The sequence below is a fragment of the Erythrolamprus reginae genome, chromosome Z, assembly GCF_031021105.1.
Source record: "Erythrolamprus reginae isolate rEryReg1 chromosome Z, rEryReg1.hap1, whole genome shotgun sequence".
In the NCBI taxonomy this organism is placed as follows: domain Eukaryota; kingdom Metazoa; phylum Chordata; class Lepidosauria; order Squamata; family Dipsadidae; genus Erythrolamprus; species Erythrolamprus reginae.
Window position 1 is genome coordinate 3,767,012 of NC_091963.1, and position 15,000 is coordinate 3,782,011.

Genomic DNA, 15,000 nt, shown 5'->3' on the forward strand with positions numbered 1-15,000 from the left:
TCAACCTTCATGAGAAGTTTGAGCTGGTTTGCGAGGTGTCCTCGGCTACTGATGCGGTCTTGTGGAGAAAGGGGAAGAAGGACATCAAGCCAGACCAAAGGGTGACATATTCCGTTCAGGGAAAACAGCGAAAACTTATTGTCCAAAATGCCATCAAGGAAGACGAAGGGCTTTATACCTGCGAGTCAAAAGATGACCGACTAGCCTTCCAGGTAGAGGTCAAAGGTAAGAAATGGTCCAAACGCTTTCTTTCAAATATGTCTGTATAGGTATTTGTTTTTTATTTATTTATTGTTAGAGTTGGAAGGGACCATGCGGGTCATCAAGTCCAACCCCCTGCCTAAGCAGGAACCCTATAGCATCCCAGCCAAATGGCAGTCCAATTTCCTCTTTAAAATGTCCAGAGTATTGGAGTTCACAACGTCCGCTGGTAGGTTGTTCCACTGGTTGATCGTTCTGACCATCAGGAAGTTCTTCCTTATTTCCAGGTTGAATCTCTCCTTGGTCAGCTTCCAGCCGTTGTTCCTCATCCGGCCCTCCGGTGCTCTGGAGAATAAAGTGATCCCCTCCTCTCTGTGGCAACCCCTCGTATACCTGTAGACTGCTATCATGTCCGCTCTGGCCCTCCTTTTCTCTAGGCTATCCATGCCCAGTTCCCGAAGTCTCTCTTCGTAAGTCTTGGTTTCTAGACCCCTGATCATTTTGGTTGCTCTTTTCTGCACCTTCTCCAGAGTTTCAACGTCTCTTTTGAAGTGTAGTGACCAGAACTGAACACAGTACTCCAGGTGTGGTCTGACCAGGGTTTAGTAGAGTGGTATTAAGACTTCCCTGGTCTTGGAGTGTATTCCCCTGTTGATGCAGCTTAGGATTGTATTGGCTTTTTTGGCCGCTGCTGCACATTGTTGGCTCATGTTTAGTTGATTATCCACCAAGACTCCGAGGTCTCTTTCGCAGTCACTACTGCTTAGAGGGGTTTCTCCCAGGCTATAATGGGTTCTCATACTACAGCATGCGGCCCGCCGAAGCCATTAATTTGGCTTGCGTCGGACCATGAGTCTGCCCTGCCCACATTGCCACACCCACCCTTCAGCTGAGCACAGGAGTTAGCCTTCACGAGCCCTGTGGGCTGGAACTGAAATTCCACAATTTTGGCCTCCAGAAATGTTCATACAGCTAGTTGAGTCTTGATTGACACACTCATCTGATTTATTTCCTCTATTTATTTATTTATTTATTTATTTATTTATTTATTTATGTATGTATGTATGTATGTATGTATGTATGTATGTATGTATGTATTCATTCATTCATTCATTCATTCATTCATTCATTCATTCATTCATTCATTCATTCATTCATTCATTCGATTTCTATGCCGCCCTTCTGCTTAGACTCAGGGCGGCTTACAACATGTTAGCAATGGCACTTTTTAACAGAGCTAAGCTATTGCCCCCACAATCCGGGTCCTCATTTCACCCAATTCGGAAGGATGGAAGGCTGAGTCAACCTTGAGCCGGTGATGAGATTTGAACCGCTGACCTTCAGATCTGCTGTCAGCTTCAGTGGCCTGCAGTACAGCACTCTACCTGTTGCGCCACCCCCAGCTCTATGAGCATCAGGTTCCACTGGAAGAACTCTAGGGTCCCTTCCAACTTTGATTTTCTGTTATTTCTCAACACAGAGCCTGCAGAGGTCTTTTTTGACAAGGATAAAGTCCAGAAAGAAATCAGAGCTTTTCTTTCCGAAAACGCCTTTCTCAGCTGCGAAGTGGCCCAGCCCACAATGGAAGTGAGATGGTTCAAGGATGGGAAGCTCATCACTCCAAGCAAGAAATTCAAGATTGAAACAGAAGGAAAATCTCGCTGGCTGATTATCAGACAAGTTGACAGGAAGGATGGGGGTCAATACACCTGCGAAGCAGATGGCCAGAAATTGGCCTTCAAAGTGATTGTAACAGGTAAAAATCTTGATTCTCCTATGATACTGTTAAAGGGTTAAATAAAGTCCAGGAGGGAAGTGTTTTTAATAGGAAAGTGAACACAAGAACAAGGGGACACAATCTGAAGATAGTTGGGGGAAAGATCAAAAGCAACATGAAAAAATATTATTTTACTGAAAGAGTAGTAGATCCTTGGAACAAACTCCCAGCAGACGTGGTTGGTAAATCCGCAGGAACTGAATTTAAACATGCCTGGGATAAACACATATCCATCCTAAGATAAAATACAGAAAATAGTATAAGGGCAGACTAGATAGACCATGAGGTCTTTTTCTCCCGTCAGACTTCTATGTTTCTATGTTTCTATACTGCTAAGGCAGGTAGTCCTTGACTTACAACAGTCCATTCAGTGACCATTCAAAGTTCCAACATTACTAAAAAAAAAAAAGAATTTATGACTATTTTTGACACTTATGACTGTCACAGCATCTCCATGATCGCGTGATCAAAATTCAGATGCTTGGTAATTGGCATGTATTTATGAGAGTTGCAGTGTCTCCAGGTTTGTGACCCTCTGACAAGTGAAGCCAATGGGTGGGAAGTCAGATTCACTTAACAAGTAGGTGATCAACTTAACAACTACAGTGATTTATTTAATAACTGTGTCAAAAAAAGGTCATAAAATGGGGCAAAATTCACTTAAACTGTCTCACTTAGCAAGAGAAATAATAATAATAATAATAATAATAATAATAATAATAATAATAATATTAATAATAATTTATTAGATTTGTATGGCGCCCCTCTCCGAAGACTCGGGGTGGCTCACAACACTAATAAAGAACAATATTATAGCGAGACAAATCTAATATTAAAAAGAAGCATATAAAACCCTATCATATTTAAAAACCAAACAACACATACATACCAAACATAAAATATAAAAAGCCTGGGGGAAAGGTGTCTCAACTCCCACATGCCTGGCGGTATAGGCGGGTCTTGAATAGTTTACGAAAGACAAGGAGAGTGGGGGCAGTTCTAATCTCCGAGGGGAGTTGATTCCAGAGGGCCGGGCCTGCCACAAAGAAGGGTCTTCCCCTGGGGCCCGCCAAACGACATTGTTTAGTCAACGGGACACGGAGAAGGCCAACTCTGTGGGACCTAACCAGTCGCTGGGATTCATGCGGTAGCAGACGGTTCTGGAGGTACTCTGGTCCAATGTCATGTAGGGCTTTAAAGGTCATAACCAACACTTTGAATTGTGACTGGAAACTGATCGGCAGCCAATGCAGGCCATGGAGTGTTGTAGAACGTGGGTGAATCTGGGAAGCCCCACGATGGCTCTTGCGGTCGCATTCTGCACGATCTGGAGTTTCCGAACACTTTTCAAAGGTAGCTCCATGTAGAAAGTGTTGCAGTAGTCAAACCTCGAGGTGATGAGGGCATGAGCGACTGTGAGCAATGACTCCCTGTCCAAATAGGGCCGCAACTGGTGCACCAGGCCAACCTGGGCAAACGCCCTCCTCGCCACAGCCGAAAGATGACGTTCCAATGTCAGCGGTGGATCGAGGAGGACGGTCAAGTTGCAAACTCTCTCTGAGGGGGTCAATAGTTCCCCCCACCAATCATAGTCGTAAGTCTATCTGTATTCAGATGTTAAGGAGAACTTCAGCAAGATGACCAAAATTAAGATGACTCCATCTTAGAATTACAGGCCTTAGGATAGAGAAAATTATCATGTTTTTGTTTTCCTAAATTTCATGATTTTAGATGTTATTTTGATCAACAATCAGAAGCCAAGGTGGTGTTTGCCAAAGAGGCAAACATCTAAATGTAAAAGGATCACCTATCTAAGTTCATATATTATTATTATTATTATTTATTTATTTATTTGTTTGTTTGTTTGTTTGTTTGTTTGGATTTGTATGCCGCCCCTCTCCGAAGACTCGGGGCGGCTCACAACAAATGAAAAACAATCCAATACATAATCCAATTAATTAAAATATTTAAAAATTTTAAAAAAACCCTATACAGTACTAACATACACACACACAAGCATACCATGTATAAATTCAACGTGCCCAGGGGAGATGTTTAGTTTCCCCATGCCTGACGGCAAAGGTGGGTTTTGAGGAGTTTACGGAAGGCAGGAAGAGTAGGGGCAGTTCTGATCTCCGGGGGGAGTTGGTTCCAGAGAGCCGGTGCCGCCACAGAGAAGCCTCTCCCCCTGGGGCCCGCCAACCGACATTGTTTAGTTGACGGGACCCGGAGAATGCCCACTCTGTGGGACCTAATCGGTCACTGGGATTCGTGCGGCAGAAGGTCACCTTCTCTGTGGTGGCTCCCTCGCTGTTATTTGAAGGTCCATCTTTATTATTATTAATTATTATTATTATTATTATTATTATTATTATTATTATTATTATTATTAATTGGATTTTTATGCCCCCACTCTCCGTAGACTCGGGGCGGTTAACAACAGTGGTAAAAACAACATAGAATAGAAGAATAGAATAGAATTTTATTGGCCAAGTGTGATTGGACACACAAGGAATTTGTCTTGGTGCATATGCTCTCAACGTACATAAAATAAAATATACATTTGTCAAGAATCATGTGGTACAACACTTAATGATTGTCATAGGGGTCAAATAAGCAATGAAGAAGCAATATTAATAAAAATCTTAGGATATACGCAACAAGTTACAGTCATACAGTCAACATGGGAGGAAATGGGTGATAGGAATGATGAGGAAAACTAGTAGAATAGAAGTGCAGATTTAGTAGAAAGTCTGACAGTGTTGAGGGAATTATTTGTTTAGTAGAGTGATGGCGTTCGGGAAAAAACTGTTCTTGTGTCTAGTTGTCTTGGTGTGCAGTGCTCTGTAGCGACGTTTTGAGGGTAGGAGTTGAAACAATTTGTGTCCAGGATGTGAGGGGTCAGTAAATATTTTACCCGCCCTCTTTTTGACTCGTGCAGTATACAGGTCCTCAATGGAAGGCAGATTGGCAGCAATTGTTTTTTCTGCAATTCTGATTATCCTCTGAAGTCTGTGTCGGTCCTGTTGGGTTGCAGCACCAAACCAGACAGTTATAGAGGTGCAGATGAGAGACTCAATGATTCCTCTGTAGAACTGAATCAGCAGCTCCTTGGGCAGTTTGAGCTTCCTGAGCTGGCGCAGAAAGAACATTCTTTGTTGTGCTTTTTTGATGATGTTTTTGATGTTAGGTGACCATTTTAGGTCTTGAGATATGATAGAACCTAGAAATTTGAAGGTCTCTACAGTTGATACTGTGTTGTCTAGTATTGTGAGAGGTGGAAGGGTGGAAGGGTTTCTCTTAAAGTCTACCACCATTTCTACAGTTTTGAGTGTGTTCAGTTCTAGATTGTTCTGGTCACACCACAAGGATAGTTGTTCAACTTCCCGTCTGTATGCAGATTCATCATTGTCTCGAATGAGTCCAATCACTGTTGTATCATCTGCAAACTTCAGTAGTTTAACAGATGGATCGTATGAGATGCAGTCATTAGTGTATAAAGAGAAGAGAAGTGGTGAAAGTACACAGCCTTGGGGGGCACCTGTGCTAATTGTACATATATCTGATGTGATTTTTCCTAGCTTCACCTGCTGCTTCCTGTCTGTGACAATCCAATACTAAGACAGCTAAAAACCCTTATTTTAAGAACCAATCATACTTACAAGCATACCATACATAAATTGTAGAAGCCTAGGGGGGAAAGGATATCTCAGTTTCCCCATGCCTGATGACAGAGGTGGGTTTTAAGGAGCTTGCGAAAGGCAAGAAGGGTGGGGGCTATTCTAATCTCTGGGGGGGAGATGGTTCCAGAGGGCCGGGGCTGCCACAGAGAAGGCTCTTCCCCTGGGTCCCTCCAAACAACATTGTTTAGTTGGTGGGACCTGGAGAACACCCACTCTGTGGGACCTAACTGGTCGTTGGGATTCGTGCGGCAGGAGGCGGTCCCGGAGATAATCTGGTCCGATGCCATGAAGGGCTTTATAGGTCATAGCCAACACTTTGAATTGTGACCGGAAACTGATCGGCAACCAATGCAGACTGTGGAGTGTTGGTGTAACATGAGCATATTTGGGAAAGCCCATAATTGCTCTCGCAGCTGCATTCTGCACGATCTGAAGTTTCCGAACACTTTTCAAAGGTAGCCCCATGTAGAGAGCGTTACAGTAGTCGAGCCTCGAGGTGATGATATATAATCTATTGGTTGGAGCTTGAAGCTCAGAACTTCATATCCTAAAGAGAAAGTGAATTAAGATGCTTTGTCCATTCTTTTACCATTAGATAGAGATTCTGAGGAGGTATTTGTCAACCAGAAGAAAGCCCAGAAGGACATAACGGCTGTGGATTCAGAGAATGTCTCTCTCAGCTGTGAAGTGGTCCAGGCCAAGACAGACGTCAAGTGGTTCAAAGATGGGAAGCTGATCACCGACACCAAGAAGTTCAAAATACAAGAACAAGATGGGTCCCGTCGTCTGGTTGTCCAACAGGCGGAGAAGAAAGATGCCGGTGAATATACCTGCGAAGCTGATGGCCAGAAGCTCACCTTCAAGGTCACGGTTTCAGGTACTACTGTTCGGAAATTTCAGATCGTGCAGAATCCCAGCAACCAATAAGGTCCCACAGAGCCAGCATTCTCTGGGTCCCGTCGACTAAACAATGTCATTTGGCAGGACCCAGGGGAAGAGCCTTCTCTGTGGAGGCCCCGACCCTCTGGAACCAGCTCCCCCCGGAGATTAGAATTGCCCCCACCCTCCTTGCCTTTCGTAAAGTTCTTAAGACCCATCTCTGCCGTCAGGCATGGGGGAACTGAGATATCCTTTCCCCCTAGGCCTATACAATTTATACATGGTATGTTTGTGTGTATGTTTGCTTTTAATAATGGGGCTTTTAGTGTTTTTTAAATTATTAGATTTGTTCTTACATTGTTCTTGTTATTGTTGTGAGCCGCCCCGAGTCTGCGGAGAAGGGCGGCATACAAATCTAATAAATATAAATATAAATATATATACAGTATATATATATATATTCTCCACATTTCCCATATAGTTAAAAGTGGTCAAATTGATCTATTTTTGGTTGATTGTTAAGAAGACCACTCAGAAGGTCTAATGGGAATAAACATGTCTTGTCTTCTACCCCTAGATGAAAAAATTAAAGAAGTCTTTGTCAACAAGGAGAAAGTCCAGAAGGACATCCAGGCTGTAGCTTCAGGCAACATCTCTCTCAACTGTGAGGTGACCCAGGCCAAGGCAGAAGTCAAATGGTTCAAGGATGGAAAACTGATCACCACTGACAAAAAATTCAAGGTAGAAGCAGAAGACAAATCCCATCATCTGGTTGTCCAGCAGGTGGAGAAGAAAGATGAAGGGGAATACACCTGTGAAGCAGATGGCCAGATGCTGGACTTCCAAGTAACCGTAACAGGTAGGGGAAAAAAATCCTTAATCTTTTCATTCCAGACCTAAGTAGCAAATATCTCTCCGAATAAATATTTTGAAGTTTTGATCTATCACACATAGATTTGCTTCTGGGTCCAATTCAACCTTCATAGCCTACATGGTTAAAAACCACATTATCTGAACAACCTCTTTTCCCAGTGACCTCCACCTGACCACTGGAACAAGGAGGCAGGGGAAATTATGGATCCTTTCTCTTAAAAGGTCCATCTGGTGGGACCCAGACCTTCTCCGTGGTGGCTCCCTCGCTGTTATTTGAAGGTCCATCTTTATTATTATTTATTAGATTTGTATGCCGCCCCTCTCCGTAGACTCCGGGCGGCTTACAGCAATGATAAAAACAATATATAATAACAAATCTAATAGTTAGAATCTAAAATAACAATAATACATTTAAAAAGTCTAAAAAACAAGAAACCCCAATATATAAAAACATACATACAGTCATATCATACACAAAAAACTACATAGGTCAGCTTGATGGCAGAGGTGGGTTTTAAGGAGTTTACGAAAGGCAAGGAGGGTGGGGGCAGTTCTAATTTCTGGACGGAGCTGATTCCAGAGGGTCGGAGCCGCCACAGAGAAGGCTCTTCCCCTGAGTCCCGCCAAATGACATTGTTTAGTTGACGGGACCCGGAGGAGACCAACTCTGTGGGACCTAACCGGTCGCTGGGATTCGTGCGGCAGAAGGTGGTCTCGTAGATACCCTGGTCCGGTGCCATGAAGGGCTTTATAGGTAATGACCAAAATTTTGAATTGTGACCAGAAACTGATCGGCAACCAATGTGGACTGCGGAGTGTTGGAGTAACATGGGCATGAAGATTTATTCACTTATATCTTCCTGATCTACCAGAGCAAGGAGGCAGGATACATTATGGGTCCTGTCTCTTAAGGAGGTCCATTTGGTAGGACCAAGAAATACAAGCTTCTTTGTGGTGACTCCCTTCCTGGGGAACATCAACTTGCAGAGATAAGATTGGCCACCACCTTGAGAGTCTTCTGAAAGGCATTTAAGACACGGTTTGGGCCAATGGGCCTAGGAATCCCAGGATGATAAGGAATCCATCAAATGGCCGGTCTGATTGGTGTCACCAGAAGAGTGGGGGTTTATTGATTTCTGTATTGGGATTACATGAGTGGTGGGCCATAGAAACTTTCACAAAAAATAAATAATTAAATCAATCACCCATTACAGTGGTACCTCATGATACAAACCCCTCGCCATACGGACAACCCGAGATACGAACCCGGGGTTCGGAAATTTTTTGCCTCTTCTTACGAACGTTTTCCGTCTTACGAACCCGCTGCCGCCGCTGAGAAGCCCCACCGCCCAGCTGTCACTTTTTGAAACAGCCGGGGGGCTTCTCAGTGTCTTCCTGAACCCGAACGCCAAACCCGAACTTCTGGGTTCGGTGTTCGGGAGGCCGCCGAGAAGCCCCCCGGCTGTTTCAAAAGGTGACAGCTGGGCGGTGGGGCTTCTCGGCGGCCACCCGAACCCGAACTTTTGCCGAACTTCCGGATTCGGCATTGGGAGAACGCTGAGAAGCGCCTGGCTGTTTCAATTGAAACAGCCGGGCGGCGGCGTTTTTTTGCCGTTGCACGCATTGTTTCCTACTTTCTGCAATGAGGCAACGAGGTTCATTTCTCCAGAAAAATGGTCCAGCTAGCTTCAAATCATGGATGGTTGGTTACTCAAGAGAAAATAGTACATTGAAGTTCAAGAAAGCCACAATTAGAGCAAACATTAATTATAAATAACTGTTCCTAGGGGTTAGATGTGTTTCACCTGGGATGGGACCACAATCCACATAAATGAAGCTTCATCTCATAAGAGGAAGGATTGGGAGGAGGAGGACCTTGGGGTCCTTGGTGTTCTTTGAGCTTGGTTATTTTCTTGCAGATGTTTCATCATCCAACTAGGTAACATTATCAGTGCTAGAAGGAAGTGATGTTTGCAGAGGAGAAGAGAAGGAGGAGGAAGCAGGGGACGAGGAGGATTATGGGGCTCTTGGTACCAACTAAGAGAAGGTTGATATTGGTTTTGTAGGATACATCCTTGAGTTTTTCTGAAGAACTTATGTTTAGTAGTTAATGGAAAATGTCAACTGCCCCTGGAAAGAAGCAGTTAATGAAAATTCCTCCCTCTCTCCTTCCCTCACCAGATAAAGAAGTTCAAGAGAAGTTTTCTAACAAGGAGAAAGTCCAGAAGGACATCAAAGTTGTAGCTTCAGAGAACGTCTCTCTCAGCTGTGAGGTGGCCCAGGACAAGACAGAAGTCAAGTGGTTCAAGGATGGAAAACAGATCACCTCCAGCAAGAAATTCAAGGTGGAAGCAGAAGGCAGGTCCCGGCGTCTGGTTGTCCAACAGGTGGAGAAGAAAGATGGAGGCGAATACACCTGCGAAGCTGAGGGCCAGAAGCTCACCTTCAGAGTAACTGCAGTAGGTAGGAGAAGATATTGCCTTTTGTTTAATTTCTTATCCTGTTTTGGGATACAAACGTGATCAAGGTGTCACCACATTAACAAAAATAAAAGGGGGGGGGGGTTGGATTTCAGAAACTGCATCAAGGAAGTTTTTTCATCATTGATTTCAGCCACTGCCATTTAAAATCTTTACTAAATAGTTGGATCTTCTTGAAGCTCAGACCTTTAGCTGTAAAGGAAAAGGCCAAATTAACCTAAAGGGAAAGTAAATTGAGTGCTTTTTCCATTCCTTCTACCATTAGATAGAGACGCTGAGGAGATATTTGTCAACAAGGAGAAGGTCCAGAAGGACATCAAGGCTGTAGCTTCAGAGAACATCTCTCTCAGCTGTGAGGTGGCCCAGGCCAAGACAGAAGTCAAGTGGTTCAAGGATGGAAAACTGATCACCTCCAGCAAGAAATTCAAGGTGGAAGCAGAAGGCAGGTCCCGGCGTCTGGTTGTCCAACAGGTGGAGAAGAAAGATGCAGGTGAATACACCTGTGAAGCCGATGGTCAGAAGCTCACCTTCAAAATTACAGTTGCAGGTACAAACACTTTTATATTTTCTTCATCTTCTGATATAAAAAGATAAAACGGACTGAAGAATTCTTTTTTAGTTGATCATCTCTCAGAGACTCCTTGGTGTTGTACATACTCCTAGTCAGTTGGAGGATGATGAAGATATTGAGGACTCGGATTCAGATAGTGTTTATGAATTAGTGGGCCCCCCGGAGTTACAGGTAGTAGAACAGGTGGGAGGCCAGCCACAGGATGGGGCTATGAGTTCAGGATCTAGTGAGGAAGAATCAGATGCTCACTGGGTTAATCCTAAATTCAGAAGGGTCCAGAAACGTAGAGAGCAGAGGTTTGGAAGAAGATATTAAGGAGAGGAATGGGTTAAATACTGTAGTGATGTATTTGGCCCGTCAGGGGGTCAGTGGGAAAGAAGGGTGGGGTTTCAACGTTGCCAAAGAGAAAAATGGATGTTTTTCTTGCTGCTCCCAAGTAAGCAAAAGTATTCTGTGTTGATTAACAGTCAGGGCTGCTGTTTTAGAAATCATGCTGTTAGGAAAATAAATCTTGTTAAGTGGAGAAGGAGAAGGTATGTGAGAAATGCGGTTAAGGGAGATAACGGACCAACAGATAAGTGTCTGTATGAAATGTGTTTGAATTCCAGAAGAGCAGAGAAATAAATGGAGTTTCTTTATTCATGAAATAATGCATTTAATAAGAGTTATTTGTAATTGCTAAATTTCTACCAGAAACCAGAACACTTGGGAATGTAGTTCTCAGGTTATGAGCACTATTTGGGCCAGAATTTCCACTTCTAAAGGGGTTGTTAGTTGAACATGCTCAATTTTACAACGTTTTTTGCTGCCATTTGTAAGCAAATTGCTGCAGTTGTTAAATGAATCACATGGTCATTAAACGAATCCATTTTCTCCCGTTAACTTTACTTGTCAGAAGCCAGCTGGAAACATCACAAAAGGTGATCACATGTCTTCAAAATGCTGAAACCATCACCAATACATGCTAATTACCGAGAGCCTGAATTTCGTTCACCTGATTGTGGTTATGCTGCAGTGGTCGTAAGTGCGAGGACTGGTTGCAAATCACATTTTTCAGTGATATTCTAACTTCAAACAGTGACTAAAAGAATGGATGTAATTGGAAATATGTTTTGACACCATGGCAGGATGACTATTTTATAGGTGTTGGGTTGTACAGATAGTCCTCAACTTACAACCATTCATTAAGTAACTGTTGAAAGATACAGCGGCACTGAAAAAGGGAATTATGATTGTTTTTCACACTTACGGCCATTGCAGCATATCCCCATGGGCAAAATACAGAAGTTTGGCAACTATCCCACCTTTATTGCGGTTGCAGTGTCCCAGGGGCACACCATCACTTTTTGCAACCTTCTGACAAGCAAAGCCAATGAGGAAGATTAACTTTGCAATCTTGTGATTCACATAACAACCACAGTGATTGCAGGGAAAGTCATAAAATGGGGCAAAACGTACTTGACAAAGGTTGTGATTAGCAACATAAATTATGGACTCCATTATAGTCGTAAGTCATGGATTACCTGTATTTACTGCAACAACCTGCTTATTCACTTAACAACCATGGCAAGAATTATCATAAAATGGGGCCAAATTCACTTAGAATCTGTCCTGCTTAGCAATGGAAATTTGGGCCCAATAAACCGAGGACTGTTTGTTGGAGACTATCCAGTATGGATTTTATTATTTATTTATTTATTTTATTAATCAGATTTGTATGCCGCCCCTCTCCGCAGACTCGGGGCGGCTCACAGCAATAATAGTACAATGTAAACAAATCTAATATTTAAGTTTAAGTTAATTTAAAACCCCAATTTAAAAAACCAATCATACATACTAACATACCATGCATAAATTTTATAAGCCTAGGGTGAGGGAAAGTATCAATTCCCCCATGCCTGACGACAGAAGGGGGTTTTAAGGAGCTTACGAAAGGCTAGGAGGGTGGGGGCAACTCTGATATCCGGGGGGAGTTGGTTCCAAAGGGTCGGGGCCACCACAGAGAAGGCTCTTCCCCTGGGTCCCGCCAAACGACATTGTTTAGTTGACGGGTCCCGGAGAAGGCCAACTCTGTGGGACCTAACTGGTCGCTGGGATTCGTGCGGCAGAAGGCGGTCCCGGAGATATTCTGGTCCGGTGCCATGACATTTATCATATTAGCAATTATAAAATGTTAAAATGTGCTAAAGAGAAAGTGAATTAAGATGTTTTGAATCTTCCTTCCACCATTAGACAGAGACCTTGAGGAGGTGTTTGTCAACAAGGAGGAGGCCCAGAAGGACATCAAGGTTGTAGCTTCAGAGACTGTCTCTCTCAGCTGTGAGGTGGCCCAGGCCAAGACAGACGTCAAGTGGTTCAAAGATGGGAAGCTGATCACCTCCAGCAAGAAATTCAAGGTAGAAACAGACAATAGATCCCGGCGCCTGGTCGTACAACAGGTGGAGAAAAAAGATGCTGGTGAATACAGTTGCGAAGCTGGGGGCCACAAACTGAACTTTAAAGTCACAGTTGCAGGTACAAACATTTCAATTTCTACGATATGTTTCTCCCATATATAGAGAGAGATGAAAATGAACAAATCAATGTTATTTTTAATTGATCATTCAACAGGACACTAATAGAGCAGCCTCGGGTTGTGTTCACATGAATGTGTGTTTCTGCAAACCAATTTTTCCTTCTGCAAAGTTAATAATAATTTAATAATAATATTAATAATAATTTACAGTGATATCTTGTCTTACAAGCTTAATTGGTTCCAGGACGAGGTTCTTAAGGTGAAAAGTTTGTAAGACGAAACAATGTTTCCCATAGGAATCAATGGAAAAGCGATTAATGCGTACAAGCCCAAAATTCACCCCTTTTGCCAGCCGAAACATCCGTTTTTGCACTGCTGGGATTCTCCTGAGGCTCCCCTCCATGGGAAACCCCACCTCTGGACTTCCGTGTTTTTGTGATTGTACAGGGGAATCCCAGCAGGGGAATCCTAGCAGCGCAAAAACGGGCGCTTCGTTGGTAACGGAAGTCTGGAGGTGGGGTTTCCCAGCGAGGGGAGCCTCAGCGAAATTGCAGCATTGCAAAAACATGGAAGTCCTCGAAACCCCACCTCCGGACCTCTGTGTTTTTGCAATGCTGTGATTTCACTGAGGCTCCCCTCGCTGGGAAACCCCACCTCCGGACTTCCGTTGCCAGCGAAGCACCCGCATTTGCACTGCTGGGATTCCCCTGCTGGGATTCCCTGCAACATCACAAAAACACGGAAGTCTGGAGGTGGGGTTTCCCATGGAGGGGAGCCTCAGGGGAATCCCAGCAGCACAAAAATGGGTGCTTCATTGGCAACGGAAGTCTGGAGCCAGGGCATCCCAGCGGTGGCGGTGGGTTTGCAAAGTGAAAATAGTTTGTAAGAAGAGGCAAAAAAATCTTAAACCCCGGGTTTGTATCTCAAAAAGTTTGTATGACGAAGTGTTTGTAAGACGAGGTATCACTGTATTAGATTTGTATGCCGCCCCTCTCCGTAGACTTTGGGCGGCTCACAAAGGATGCTTAGGTAGTCCTTGACTTACAATAGTTCATTTAGTGACTATTCAAAGTTATAATGGCAGTGAAAAAAGTCACTGATCCCCATTTTTGCAACCATTGTGGTGGCATCCCCATGATCACGTGCTCAAAATTCAGGTGCCTGGCAATTGATTCGTATTTATGATGATTGCAGTGTCCCACAGACATATGATTTCCTTTTGCGATCTTTGGATGAGTAAAGTTAACGGGCAACTGAGAATCACTTTAGAACTGTGTTGCTAACTTAACAAATTGCAATGATTCACTTAACAATTGTGCAAAAAAAAAAACCCTTGTAAAATGGGATAAAATTCACATTAAAACTGTCTTGCTGAGCAACAGAAATTTTGGGCTCAATTGTGGTTATAGGTCAAGGACTACCTGTCTTTTTGTTTTATTCTTCCTATTGCATGTAGGTGGACATCTATTCAGAATTTGAACACAACGGATAAATTTCAGGTAGTCCTAAAATTCATTAGAACAAAAGCCGAATAAGGATTCTATTAACTTCTCAATCCTATTTTAAATTCCTTTGATGGTTTTGCCATGTTTTCCAGTATTTGGTCTGGAAAGTAGTATTTGGTCAAGAACAAGGAGAAGATTCAGAAGACCTCAATGTTAGACTAAATAAGGATACTTGGAGCAATAATGAAATATGATTTTTTAAAACCTTTAAGAGGGTGTTTTTTTTGTCTTTGTCAAAATTTGGAAGCTGAAGTGGTGTTTGCCAATGAGACAAACATCCTGATGTAGGATGACATACTATATACAGTGTTCCCTCAATTTTCACGGGGGATGCGTTCCGAGACCGCCCGCGAAAGTCGAATTTCCGTGATGAAGAGATGCGGAAGTAAATACACCATTTTTGGCTATGGACCATATCACAAGCCATCTCTTAACACTTTAAACCCTAAATTACCATTTCCCATTCCCTTAACAACCATTTACTCACTATTATTACTGGTACTCACCATTGAATAA

At 43.2% G+C, this 15,000-nt stretch overlaps 1 protein-coding gene across 1 annotated transcript in view; it reads left to right on the forward strand.

Annotated features, from left to right (window-relative positions):
* Positions 1 to 15,000, forward strand: part of OBSCN (obscurin, cytoskeletal calmodulin and titin-interacting RhoGEF) — a 334,659-nt gene that overhangs the window by 40,307 nt on the left and 279,352 nt on the right. Inside the window, 7 exon segments of the mRNA XM_070766937.1 lie at positions 1 to 225; positions 1,682 to 1,957; positions 6,257 to 6,538; positions 7,118 to 7,399; positions 9,595 to 9,876; positions 10,159 to 10,440; positions 12,697 to 12,978. The exon segment at positions 1 to 225 is cut by the window's left edge and continues 45 nt beyond it. Coding sequence (XP_070623038.1) covers positions 1 to 225; positions 1,682 to 1,957; positions 6,257 to 6,538; positions 7,118 to 7,399; positions 9,595 to 9,876; positions 10,159 to 10,440; positions 12,697 to 12,978 — 1,911 coding nt within the window.